At 41.1% G+C, this 13318-nt stretch overlaps 2 protein-coding genes across 2 annotated transcripts in view; one reads left to right on the top strand and one right to left on the bottom strand.

The window, feature by feature from the left end:
• Positions 1 to 1086, top strand: part of GFRAL (GDNF family receptor alpha like) — a 33707-nt gene extending 32621 nt beyond the window's left edge. The window contains exon 10 of the mRNA XM_039530828.1: positions 955 to 1086. Coding sequence (XP_039386762.1) covers positions 955 to 1027 — 73 coding nt within the window. The 3' untranslated portion in view covers positions 1028 to 1086. The remainder of the gene's footprint in view (positions 1 to 954) is intronic.
• Positions 1087 to 7733: 6647 nt separating this feature from the next.
• The window catches only part of HMGCLL1 (3-hydroxymethyl-3-methylglutaryl-CoA lyase like 1), a 131033-nt gene continuing 125448 nt past the window's right edge, over positions 7734 to 13318 (bottom strand). Inside the window, exon 11 of the mRNA XM_039532441.1 lies at positions 7734 to 11807. Coding sequence (XP_039388375.1) covers positions 11706 to 11807 — 102 coding nt within the window. The 3' untranslated portion in view covers positions 7734 to 11705. The remainder of the gene's footprint in view (positions 11808 to 13318) is intronic.

Here is a 13318-nt window from a genome sequence, read left to right as displayed (position 1 = left end):
TTGTAGTTGTGTTTAAAATGCAGTACAGTGTATCCCAGTGAGAGAATGAATTAGTTCTTCTGGTACCCACCTGCTCCACCCTGTCAGAGGTAGGAGACTCAGCATGGAAAGCTGTTTTATGCACATCAATAATGCACTGTGCTTAGCAAAAAGGACTCCATTTTCCAGCTTCCCTTTCCATCTCAAGTGAGGGTGAAACCTGTGTGCAAAATGTTGGGGGAGAGCAGGATTACTTCCCTATTCTTCTGGCAAACAGGGGATGAAATGGTTGAATACTCACCTTGGGGTATGTTCACAAACCCATGAGTGGAGTTTTTTTTATCAGTGCAGGTCCCTTTATTGTTAATGGGGGTTCTGTGGGAAATTGTCAGAGTGAAGGATGTACCACATTGTATCTTACAAAGTGGCAACAAAACAAAAAATACACGTTAACTTTGTCAAGTGCACAAATGTTTGTTGTTTAAATCCACAAGTTAAATATGATGCATTTTATTGGGCCAAATTAAATGGCCAGATTTCAAGACACACAATGTCAAAGGATGGGGTACAGAATTAAGGTGGCAAGAGAGATAATGATAGGGTGTTGCATGACATTTCATTATTAAATTCTGAGACAGAGATCAAAGAGGAATTTTGTAGAAAGATGCAAAAGACAAGTCAAGGATATGTGAAATACAGTTCATTTCTTTTCATATCTCTGGTTTGTAGTGACTGGAGACTGTCAATCAGAGTATAAATAAAATGGGACTAAACACAGGTACAAACACTATAAAAGAATTAATTACAGTGAAGGGAATGATTTTATCCCACAATGCTCATTGCAAATATAAGGGTTGAAATCCTGGTTCCATTGTATTCCAGTGGGAGTTTTGCTAATGACTTCAAAGGAACCAAGATTCCACCCAAAAGCCGTATAACTGCACTATTAAATAAACGTACACTTTCTGTTTTCAGAACCTGCAGAGCAACGTATCCATCAAGAAATCCCTCACCAGTTCATTCAGCTGAGATTCTTATGGTCCATTAGCAGTCATAGATAATCAACATTGTGGCATATTCTCTTTGAGGCTATTCTTGGTAGCCAGCCTGTTGTGGATATGTCATCATAAAATGTATGTTATAAAGTCTAGTTTGTAATGGGATTTTGTGGTTGAGAGTATGAAAGAGTTTTATATTTACTTACATTTACAAAACCTTTCCCAAATGGAAAAATTTTAAAACTGCACTCACTCACACCCCTGTGCATGCTTATTGATTTATACAGTATATGTCTATTTGTCATAGCTCTGGACTGTCAGTATATGATTGTAAAATATTCTTCTTCTTCGTATGGCTGATGGAAAGTTAGAACAGTAACTATAATTTTAGATTTAGATGGTTAATCCAGATAAGTGCATCTAGAGTAGCAGAGTGTATTGCTGTGATGCCTCCTTCGTGACTCAGGCATTGAGTTATTATATGTTACATGGTCTGTTGTGAGTGACCACAGTTGCACACTGGAGAATCTTTAATGTTTAAATTTCCATTTGAGCATCTGCCATGGTTTGTGGTAAAAATATTATATCAGCATGAATCTGGCCTAGCTACATGGCTAAGTGTGGCAAAAAGAAGGTTAAGGGGTTACTTGACCGCAGTCTAAAAGTACCTAAGTGGCGAACAAATATTTACCAATGGGCTATTCAATCTAGCACAGAAACGTGTAACATGACCCAATGGTTGGGCATTGAAGTGAGGCAAATTCACACTAGAAATAAGATGTACATTTTTAACAGTGAGAGTAATTAACCATTAGAACAATTTACCAAGGGTGGGTTCTCCATCACTGACCATTTTAAATCAAGATTGGATTTTTTTCTAAAAGATCTGCTCCAGGAATTATGTGGGAGATGTTCTTATGGTCTGTGTTATACAGGACATTGGACTAGATGATCACAATGGTACCTTCTGACCTTGGAATCTATGAATGTTACTGGTACTATTTTTTGAATCCCCACACCCATACAACCTTAGCACTATGAGTGCAAATGTCCAGCTCTTGAAAAAGAAGTTAATCAAAAATACATGATAAAAATGTCTAAACTTTTAAAATTAGTTATTCTGTACACAATAATATCAAGATTTTAAGGTCTACTCCACTCATAGGAGTAGAACCTGGAAATCTTCGTTATCAGGTACTCCTGTTTCTGGCACACCTAGGAAACAAGATATCACACCTTAAATCGCTCACTGACTGCAGACTGAATAGAGGCATAGGCCTCAGGCCAAGATAATTTGTTTAATAACTGGTGGTAATTTTATTTTTAAATGGCAGTTCCTTGACATTGCTAAGGTAAATTGAACTAATTGTTGCAAAGATGGATTAGTAAGAAGAGTGTAGATGAGGTGTTCAAAGTTGCATGATAAATACAGTTTATCACATCTCTACAACTTATCACATAGATAAATAAAGCTGACCAGTAATTTTACGTTGAAATGTGTTTTTTTTTAATGTGGTTTCCACATAATCAAATTTTTCTGGAGTTCCTGTGTTTCTATGACACTGCCACCACATATGTAGTCTACATGGCAGTGATATCCATGTGGTAAATTAATTGTATTTCTATACAGTGACAAGTTTAACATCTGGATTGAAATACTGGCCCCACTGAATTCAATGCAAGTTTTGCCATTAACTACACTGGGGCCAGGATCTTATCCCCGATATCTTGCAACCCATCAGGGCTAGGAATGGGAGATTTCTACCATTATTAGAAAGCCAGGAATCCTTCCTTTCAAACACGCCTTTGTTTCTGGCTTTAGTGGATTGTGAAATGACTGGCCAGAAGACTGCAAAATTATTGTGAATGCAAAACCTATGTTAGGTAACTGTAGAAGTTTCACTAATTATTAGCCATCCTTTTTTTCCTCTCTCTTTGACGCCAGTACATTTAGAATAATTTCCTTCCTATTTTATTAGTTTGAAATTAAATACAATCATATTATTAAATCAACACTAGTACAGAACACAAACAGAAACACAAATTGATAGGAAAGATAGTCAATTTGCTAATTAAAAGGCAGTTCTAAATCCATCCATCAATTACTAACATTTACGAAGTGGGCATTACATATTAGAATATCACTGTTGCCTTAAAAATATGATGTAAAAAGACCAAGCTCAGAACTATGATCCACTAGTATTAGCATATTTAATATTTCCATACTTTAGAAAATAAATGATGCATTAATGGAGTCACATATGGAAAGACACATATCTCAGTTTTGTTTCCAATCTGACTGTATGCCTCGCATCCACTAGTGCAATGCTGAAGAGCATGTATGCAAAAACTTGCAGGGCTACATTTAAATTCAGATTTTAAAATTTTCTTTTTAGTCAAACAAAAGAACCATGTAAATATTTCTGCTAACCTTTAGGTTTGTAATTTTTTTTAAATTTAAAACCACCTAATTTTAGGGCCTTAAGCAACCTGAGTATGTTCCTTTATGTGCCTTCCCTGCCCCCCAATTTATTTAGAATGGATACCAAAAGTTTAGTGGATATTGTGTTACTTTGATAACTTGATTGGATATGTTAACTAATGCTGTCACAAATGCTTAATAATAGACTACAGTATCTTCATGAGATGTGTATGAAATTTCTGTATCATGCTTCTTTTGGCTTTGTATTTTAGCCTGATCTTTTGTTAGGGTAATTGTACCTTTTCTGGTTGTAAACTTCTGAAGAGTAGTATAAGTTATTAAATAAACAAATGTCCGCGCTATACACAGCTATTCAAGTAGCTTAATCATCATTTCAATCCATCCTCTAGCACAGAATAGTCCCTTGGGGTCAGCTTTTGATTGCTGAGTTTGATTGTAAGTAGGGGATAGGCTGGTCATGATTACAGTGAATACAATGCTCCAAGGGCATGGTAACAATAATCATATGCTTTTTATCATGTGCCCCCTACTTTGGTCATCAGATCCCTGGTCTTCAGCACTTAAAGCATGAGCCTATAAAAACTGAGCTAAAGTTGCAACTTCATTAGTAGACTTTTATCCTGGCATGTAGACCATTGCATAAGCAGCTGTAGACTAGCATAAATCTGAAAATTGTCACTGGGCAGTTTAAGCTCAGAATCAAGTTTTCCTAAAGTGAAAATGTGGTTGCAGAGCCACACCAAGCAAATACTACTTTCAGGGACTGACTGATTTTTACTATGGCCTTCATAATTCTGATAGATGTTCAGATAGCACAATGGTGAACTTGGAATAAAACCTAGGCAGACATAGCCTGCAAATATCTCGGTTAGATCCCTTTAAACATTCCTGCTTTTCAAGCCATATTGCATGTTTTCCATATTGTACGCATGTGTTGCTTTTCTCCAGGCCTTTTCAAAATTTGCATTTCCGATACAATTTCTGTTCCTTCTGGGTTGTAAATTTTTACCAGTTCTACAAGTACTTATATGGATAGGAAACATCCCTCAGCCAAGAAAGTCTTTCAAACGAATAGAAGCATTTTAAATTTGACTTCCAGACACAGTACTCTAAATATGGGTATATTGTTGTATGTAATCTTATTACAATATTCTTTGTATTGCTTTGGATCCTTTTTCTAATATTACCAGGCATTGAATGGTTTTTTAACTCTTGTTGCAGACAGAGTAGATGTCTTTCTTAACTTGTCCAACGACTCAAATATCTTCCCTGAAAATTCAAGTATATTAAGGCATTCGAATATCACAGTGATGGTTGACCTTATAAAACCCTAGATCAGTGATACTCAGACTATAGCCGTGTAATAGTCTGCTGTTGGGGGCCGTGCCCTCTCAGGGGCCGCCGGGAGCCAGGCCGCCTCACTACACGGCCCAAATCAGTCTTCGGGTTCGGAAGGTCTCGGGGTTCTGCCCTTCAGGCCGGGGCTGAACAGAAGGCACACGGTCACTGCAATGAGTCTCAGCCCTCAGTCAGGGTGGGCAGCAAACACTAGGTCTAGGCTCAGATCCTTCCTGCAGGCTGAGCACCAATAAAGTCAATAAGCCCCAGCCCTCATTCAGGGCGGGGCAGCAAACCAGTTCTAAGCTCCGGTCCTTGCAGCCGGAGCTGAGCAATCCCAAAGTCAGTAAGCCCCGAGCCCTAGCTCAGGGTGGGGCAGCACACAAGAGTCCAGGGAGCTCAGATCCTTCCTGCAGGCTGAGCAGTAACAAAGTTAACAAGCTAAGCCCAGGCCCTCAATCAGGGCGGGGCAGTAACACAGCAGTCCTGAGCGCAGATCCTCTCAGCAGGAGCTGAACACCCAGGGGCACTAGCAAGCCCAGGCCCTCAATCAGGGTGGGCACCAAACACTTAGTACTAGGTTTAGGGCTCCGGTCCTTGCCTCAGGAGCTGAGCAGTAGCAACAGCCTCAGGGCTCAGGTCCTTGCCTCAGGAGCTGAGCGGTAATAGTAGTCTCAGAGCTCAGGTCCTTGCCTCAGGAGTTGAGCAGTAATAATAGTCTCAGAGCTCAGGTCCTTGCCTCAGGAGTTGATCAGTAATAATAGTCTCAGAGCTCAGGTCCTTGCCTCAGGAGTTGAGCAGTAATAATAGTCTCAGAGCTCAGATCCTTGCAGCCGGAACTGAACCACAGCAATAGTTCAGGAAGCCCAGGCCCTTAGTCAGGGCAGGGCAATAAACAATAGTTCAAGGCTCAGGTCCTTGTAGCAGGAGCTGAGCTACAGCAATAGTTCAGGAAGCCCAGGCCCTTAGTCAGGGCAGGGCAATAAACAATAGTTCAAGGCTCAGGTCCTTGTAGCAGGAGCTGAGCTACAGCAATAGTTCAGGAAGCCCAGGTAAGTGCAGGCTTCTCTGCCTGAACGCTGGTAGGAGGGGGAGTCTGCCACCCGTGAGTGGGGTGGCAGGGGGGACACAGGCCCACCCACTCCACTGTGTCCCAGCCCGGGGCCCTAGCAGCGGCGTGGATCCGCTGCAGTCAGTGGGGATCCTGGCCGCAACACACTGACATGGGCACGTCGGTGCCCTCAGCCGGACAGGGGTCGGCTACCCCCGGGCTACACTCCATCTCCCCCTCCATGGGTACCTGCTCATCGCTGGGCTCAGCAGCGGGGTCCCACACCATGGGCTCCTCGGCGTGCTGCGGGCTCTCTAGGTCGGGCTGCTCCTCCGGACCCGGGTCAGGGGGATGCTCGGGCAGCTCCTCGGAGTACTGGGCTCGGGGCAGGCTCGGCCAGTCCACCTCGGGGTACCTGGCTCGAGGGAGGCTTGGTCGGTCCACGTCAGGATACCTGGCTCGAGGGAGGCTCGGTCCGTCCACGTCAGGGTACCTGGCTCGGGGCAGGCTCGGTCCAGGAGGAGCCCGATCAGGAGCGTCTGTCCTCTCCGGCCGCCGGGCTCCAACTGAGCACTGGGGCCGGGCTTTTATACTTCCTGTCCCGCCCCTTGACTTCCGGGGGCGGGAACAGGTGGCGGTGGCTCCGCCCACTGAGGTGGCTGTTCCGGTTCCTCTCTCTCAGGGGCCGTCGGGAGCCAGGCTGCCTCACTACAAGCTCTCAAGCCACAAGTGGCTTTTTAATATGTCTCCTGAGGCTCTTTGCAGCACATGATATTAAAATACAGTGATTTAATTATTAACCAGTCTAAGTTTGTATATATAAACTAAATATTTTCCCTGGCATTCACACTACTGTGGCTCTTTTGGGTAATGTTGATCACTAATTTGGCTCCTGAACCACTGGGGTCTGAGTATCACTGCCCTAGAGAGATTCATAAATATATTAAATTGGTCATAGCCCACTATTAATTTCTCTCCACTGTGAGGACTAGCCATTCACTATGACTTTTTATTTCCTATTAGGTAGCATGTTTTTTACTCAATAAGACTTTTCCTTTTATCCATCATAGTCCCCATTTAAGGAATATTATCAAAAGTGTTTTGAAAATTAGCATTACATTATGTCTATTGGGTTAACATTTTGTTTTAGTAACACTTTCAAAGAACAGGTGAGAGAAGCATGATTTTCCACTAGAGAAGTGAAGGGAGATCGTTGGTGTAAGCTGTCACAGCTTTGTTGAATTCAGTGGAACAATGACAATTTACACCAACTGGGGATCCAGCCCACCATATTTGTTTGGCTATGGCAGAGCTTATTTATCCAAGTAGTCTACTATTTTCTCTCCTTAATTAGATGCTCATTAGTTTCCAGGACGTTAGGGCCTCCTCTGTCTTTCACTGAAGTCAGTGGAAACCTTCCTGTTGAATGCAAAGGTGGCAAGATACAGTCTGTTTTTACAGAACTGTAATTCCTGTGATCTCTTTTAGTTGCCTTCTAAAGATATAGTCAATTTTAGAGATTTTCCAGTCTTCGAGGCTGTGGGCCCTACATACCACTTAGGCCCATCTGATATGAAAAATTTATCCTTTCCATCATGGGTTTTACATGTTCTACAGGGCCTTGTTCAAGCCCTATGGACTGAGGTGCATTTCAGTACATTATATAATTCTTGTCCTTTGTTTTCTTTAGAATTATTTCCTGTGCTTTTCATATATTATTTTCCTAAGAATCCCTTAGGTGAAAACCATCTGGCCTTGATGATTTCCTGAAAATGGGTTTCTTGCTAACTTGCTTCCTGGAGACAAGTGCCATTAAAACGTGCACTTTTCTGTTGTCTTCTACAATAAAGACATATGCCAAACATCATTATTAATTTTATTGGGAATTATGAATGCATCAACAGGAGAATACACTGGTTAGGCATTTACCATGCTACTGATTCCTAATGCCACTTCTTCTAGTTTAAATATATTAAATATCCATATTAAATACATTAGTAATAGATAATCAACTGAGAATCCCAGCCAGCAGCAATTTCAGTTTTAAAGGTATTAAAGTCCCTTAGACACCACAGCGGTCAGAGTGATGGCTAATAAGCATAGTTAGATTTGATTTTGTACATAGTTGTATATATTTTTAAATGTTATGATGTGTGGTATATGTAATCTGTCACCGACTGCTCTTTTATTTAATGATAATTAGCTGGCTACTGTCTTTTAGGCATTACAGCAAAAGTGGGTCTCCAGGAAGGATTTGAAAGAGAAGTTGATAGTGACTTTTGCAGATCGGCTCAGGAAAAGCATTCTATGTGTATGGGACATGAAGTGTCTGTACCTTACTATCCTTATGTGCAGCTGTTCATCATGCAGTTTTTGGAGTAATTACAAAAAAAACCCCAAAACACTAAGGTCACACGTGTGATCCAGAACATATTTTCCACCTCAGTGTATAGTATAAAGTATTAGGATGGGTTCAGGCACCCACTGAAATGTACAATTGTTTTACCATTGATGACACTGGGTACAGGCTCAGATGGTAATTTGGGTGATTTTAGCTCATATAAAAACAGGAATGAAAATGTTTGCTGTGCATTTGTGATATAGAGTGAAGCTCAAAAATAAAAATTGAAAAGAAAATTTAAATGATCTGAGAGTGGTACTCTGAATCAACTTTGATTACCATAACTTGAATATTTCTTTACAGAGGAATAGTCTGAGTTATCAAAGATCTCATAGTTAATGCTTACTTAATGGAGGGAAGAAATATGTTTCTATGGTAACTTAGAAGAGATTCATCAGTTGTGTATCATTTTCCATTAAAGCAGATTGGAACAACTGATAATAAAGGTAATCACAAGCAAATGCACTCAGAATGGATTACACCTTATCGGAGTAAACATTAGAGTATGTGATGGAGTGACAGCTGATATTTACTAACGCCTTACGTGTGACTTAGTTAACAGGAGTTGCTGAATCTAGCATGTTGTAATACATCAGCGTATCTGTTTCAACAAACATTTAGATATGTTTTATTTCACCTTTAAGATTAATGCCATGCACTGCAAAATAGTAGGTGCATTTAACCAGTACAACTGTGCTGGTGACAGTTCTTCAGCAAATATACCATGTCTCTGGAGGATGATCCAAAGGGCTACATTAACATTGGTTTTAATCATGCCCTCCTGCTAGGACATTAGGATCATGATGGTAGATGTTAAGTGAAACAGGAAACAGGAGATTAGATGACAAAATGTTTCCATTTAGTAAATATAGTATAAATAAATGCATAAATAAAAATAATTAACAAGTCAAGCATGGGAAATGTTACTGGGACAGTTCTCAGATTGGATACTTTTTTAAATTCTGTGCTCTGAACATTTCAACTGGCTTTACAAATATTAATTAATGAAAACCTCACAGCACTAGGTGAGCAACCTGATAAGTCACACAGTAAGCCAGTGACCCAGCTGGGAACAGAATCCTAGCTCCCAGACCACAGATCTGAGCACTAGGCCACGCTTTCTTCCCTTAAAATAACCCTCTGAGAAAACAGTCATATCTTATACATAAACTATCTCTTTGCCGTAGAAGTGATTCATTTCTATAGCATGGAGGAAAATAGTAGTAATCAGGGCCGGCTCCAGGCACCAGCACAGCAAGCAGGTGCCTGGGGTAGCCAATGAAGTGGGGCGGCACGTTTGGCTCTTTGGCGGGAATTCGGCGGAGGGAAGGACCCGCCGCCGAAGAATGAAGCAGACTCCCACCCAGCACCACTTGGGGTGGCAAAAGCCCTGGAGCCGGCCCTGGTAGTAATTCTACCTCAGTGATTGTCAAGCTGCATTCCATGATCCCATATTTCAATGGTGAGCAAATGTTATCAACCGCTCCCATCTAGCAATAAAGTAAGGAAAGATGATCATAACCACCCCCAGACCTGTTCATGAGCCCATGTGTTGGGGAGTGGTGTGGGGTGTTGTTGTTGGTTTTGCAACCCTTGGATTGAGTACTCATATTACAGCTCCTTCCTGAATCTTATTTTCAATGATGTCTGGTTAGATTTTAAACTGACACATAAATGTGCCAACTCAAGGCCAATTTCCAGCCAGCTGTAAAGACTGAACTGTATCTGATGCCAACGCAGGGTAGCCCTGAAAAATATTAAAGCCACAGTCTGTGAAATGGATCCAGGAGACTCCAGGCTGGTAAAAGATAGTGAAGAACTATGTGAACTACTAATGGAAATAATCTATGCCTGCTTCAGAGAAGCACAGCTGCCAAACTCCTGGAAAAAAGCAATAGTTCACCCAGTCCTCAGGAAGTCAACACTTGCCAGAAAGACCTCTCCAATGAAGACCTCTCCAATGACTATCCTGTCTCCAACCCCCGCATTCCTGGGCAAAATAATTTGGCTAGTAGTAGCCACCAAACTTCAACCACATGTGACATCTGCCGACAACCTGGATGTCTCATAATCAAGTTGGTTCAGACCATGGCACAACCCCAGAACATGAGCTAATGGCACAAGTAAGAGTGCTGTAGTCTGACAGAGTTGGGCTGCAAACAACTGTGAGCCCACCTTCTTTCTTTTCATGTAAATCTTTCACTTTTTAAAAATCTCAACTCCAAATTTTCATGTTTCCAAGAACAGCTGAGTATATATCAATGGGGAAAAAAATCAGAGCCCAGGTTTTTGGGTTTTGCGTTAAGAGCTTGCTTTCTAACAACTTCAGATCAAGAGCAGATACATAATGAAAGACTGAAGAAGGCTGTGTCGACAGACACAGTAAAAGAACTGATGTTTCAGGCAAGAAGATGACAGTAGTTTCATGGATGATTTGAACAGGTTACAGAAACAACAAGGCTGTTATTTTAAATTGTCCATTGCTGATTTACCGATGATGGTGTAGTTCACTGGCATTTTGTTGCACTCAGACATTTACAGGTACAGTACCAAATTCACAAGAGCTTAGAGGGAGGCTGTGGATGGCTCACTCTTTGTAAGCTAGTCAGTCATGGGTGTCAACATCCCCAGAAAGACAGGTTCTGTGATAATGAGTGAGAATGATAATCTGGGGATCATAAAATAAAATGTCAACTGGTGCATGAGGCTTTTGCACAAAAATCTAATCATCCCCAGAGTGCTACACCAAAGAGTATATCCTGTCTTCTTTTCATTGTTTGATATAATTAATTAGGTTTTTAAAACAGCTGATGAAAAAGGCAATTACAGTGAATTTAATGTATGTAACAAATAAGAGAGGTTGCACTAGATTTGGGGGATATGGCAGGCTGCTATTCATCACAAACTCTTGGAACAAGATAAAGTCATTCATAAACAGATGTTAACCATTGTAAAAATACAAAAGTGCTATTGCTAGAAACTACTTACAATAAATTTAGATTGGGCTCCACATTCATAACATAATTGACTTGGCAAATGAAAAGTGGAGATTCAGAGAAATAAAACACATAATAGCCAGGCCACACACAATGTGGGATCTCATAAACTACTTCAAATATTTGTACTGTACTAAAAGTCAGCTTGATTAAGAATTACCAATGTATTCACTTTTTGTGGAACTCTGTAATGAATTTTTTCTAAAGCAAGCTAAAAGGCCATTTAAATAGACAGTAAGTTGCTGATTTGCTTACTTTTAAAAGTATCAAGTACATGAATTTGTATTGATAGACATTATATTTATTATTTGCAATGCTGTATTATTTCCCCAAAATAACATTTGGCAAAATGTATTATTCTAACGCACAGTTACTCTTTCCATAAAGAACAGCTATAGCATGCTTTCTTTTTTTCTTGACTGAAAAGGTTTTGCAATTTTTTTTTATGTAAATGCTCTTTGACAATGTGTATTGCGGAAAGAACATCTTAATTTACAGTTCAAACATTGAAGGAAGCTTGTGCAACTTTAGAATTTGTTTTCTTGTTCAAAGCCGTGCAGATGAAGTTACCAGCTTCCATCACCTTGTAAAGATTCACTCCCTAAAACATGGGGGGAGAAAAGAAGTTAATTTAATTTATAGTATTAAAATATGTATATTGATAATGCTTATGTCACTGGTGATCTGCTCTCCAAGGCTGTAATTTCTAGAAGAAACCCATTTCATTCTTCATTGCAATACAATCTTTTATTTTGAAGAAAAAAGGTTAGATTTTTAGTTGGAGTAAATAAACTGAGGTCAGTAGAGCTATGCCAACCAGGGGCGGCTCTACCTTTTTGGCCGCCCCAAGCAGTCATGTGCGGGAGGCGCCCCGGAGCCGCGGGAGCAGCGGACCTCCCGCGGGCATGACTGCAGAGGGACCGCTGGTCCCGCGTGGCTCGGCTGGACCTCCTGCGGTTCGCGGGTCCGGCGGCTCCGCTTGAGCTGCCGCAGTCATGCCTGCGGGAGGTCCAGCCGAGCCGCGGGACGAGCGCCCCCTCCGCAGTCATGCCTGCGGCAGGTCCAGTCGTCCCGGGGCGCCGGTGGACCTCCCGCAGGCATGACTGCGGCAGGTCCGCCGGCCCAGCCTGCCGCCCCCCCCAGCTGCAGGGGACGGGCTGCTCCTCCGCTCGCAGCGGCAGGATGAGCTGGGGCCCCAGCCTTTTGCCGCCCCCTAGATTTTGCCGCCCTAGGCACCAGCTTGTTTTGCTGGTGCCTAGAGCCGCCCCTGATGCCAACTTACAGTAGGTGATGCTCTGCCTCATAATGCTTACTACAATAGTCACACTTAAATTATTTTTCCCATTTTGAAAGATTCTTCTTTGCAAAAAATTCCCTGTAATAAAAAAAAATGGAGAATAGCGAGGTATTCTAGTAATACATCTCAAAATGAAATTGCGGAATAATTCATATAAACATGTCTTTGTCTTTGAAGCATCAAATTTGTAAGAACAGTATCCCATTGACAGATTTGGAAAATGGCATGGACTTACAGAAAGTGGGATTCCATAACATAACATATACATTCCAATACATATATAATAACTATCAGCTCTTCCCTGGAGTTTGTCCCTTCTATAGAAAATTACAATTTATATTACTATTACAATTGTATGGAGAATCACAACTGACTAATCTCTCTTGCTAAGACACATTGTTTCTTGTATAAGCAACTCATTTTACATAGGCTAAAAAAAACCCCAACAAACAAACAAAAATACCCCAAACCAAACAAAAAGCGAGAGCCCATAAAACATTGGTGATTTTTGGTTACTATCAAGTGAGGGTAGAATCACTGACCTAGAAGTAAAATGTTTCCTGCCTCAGCCCCTTAAACCAGCACATCCTGTTTTAGCCTATTTACTTGCATCCTTTGCATTAACCTTTGTTTTAAATAGTCAATTCAATGAGTGAAAATTTTCAACAAAAATGAAATTTTCTCATAGAAATTTCCATTTAATCAAAAAGCCATTTTTAACTGGAATAAAGTTTCAATCAGCCTTGCACCATCTGTCTTTGTTAGAGGTGATAGAAATAAGAAACATGCCATCATAGATAGACTTGGTAGGCAGG

This window comes from Mauremys reevesii, linkage group 3 (genome assembly GCF_016161935.1).
Source record: "Mauremys reevesii isolate NIE-2019 linkage group 3, ASM1616193v1, whole genome shotgun sequence".
In the NCBI taxonomy this organism is placed as follows: domain Eukaryota; kingdom Metazoa; phylum Chordata; order Testudines; family Geoemydidae; genus Mauremys; species Mauremys reevesii.
This window is presented reverse-complemented; position numbering and strand designations above follow the sequence as displayed.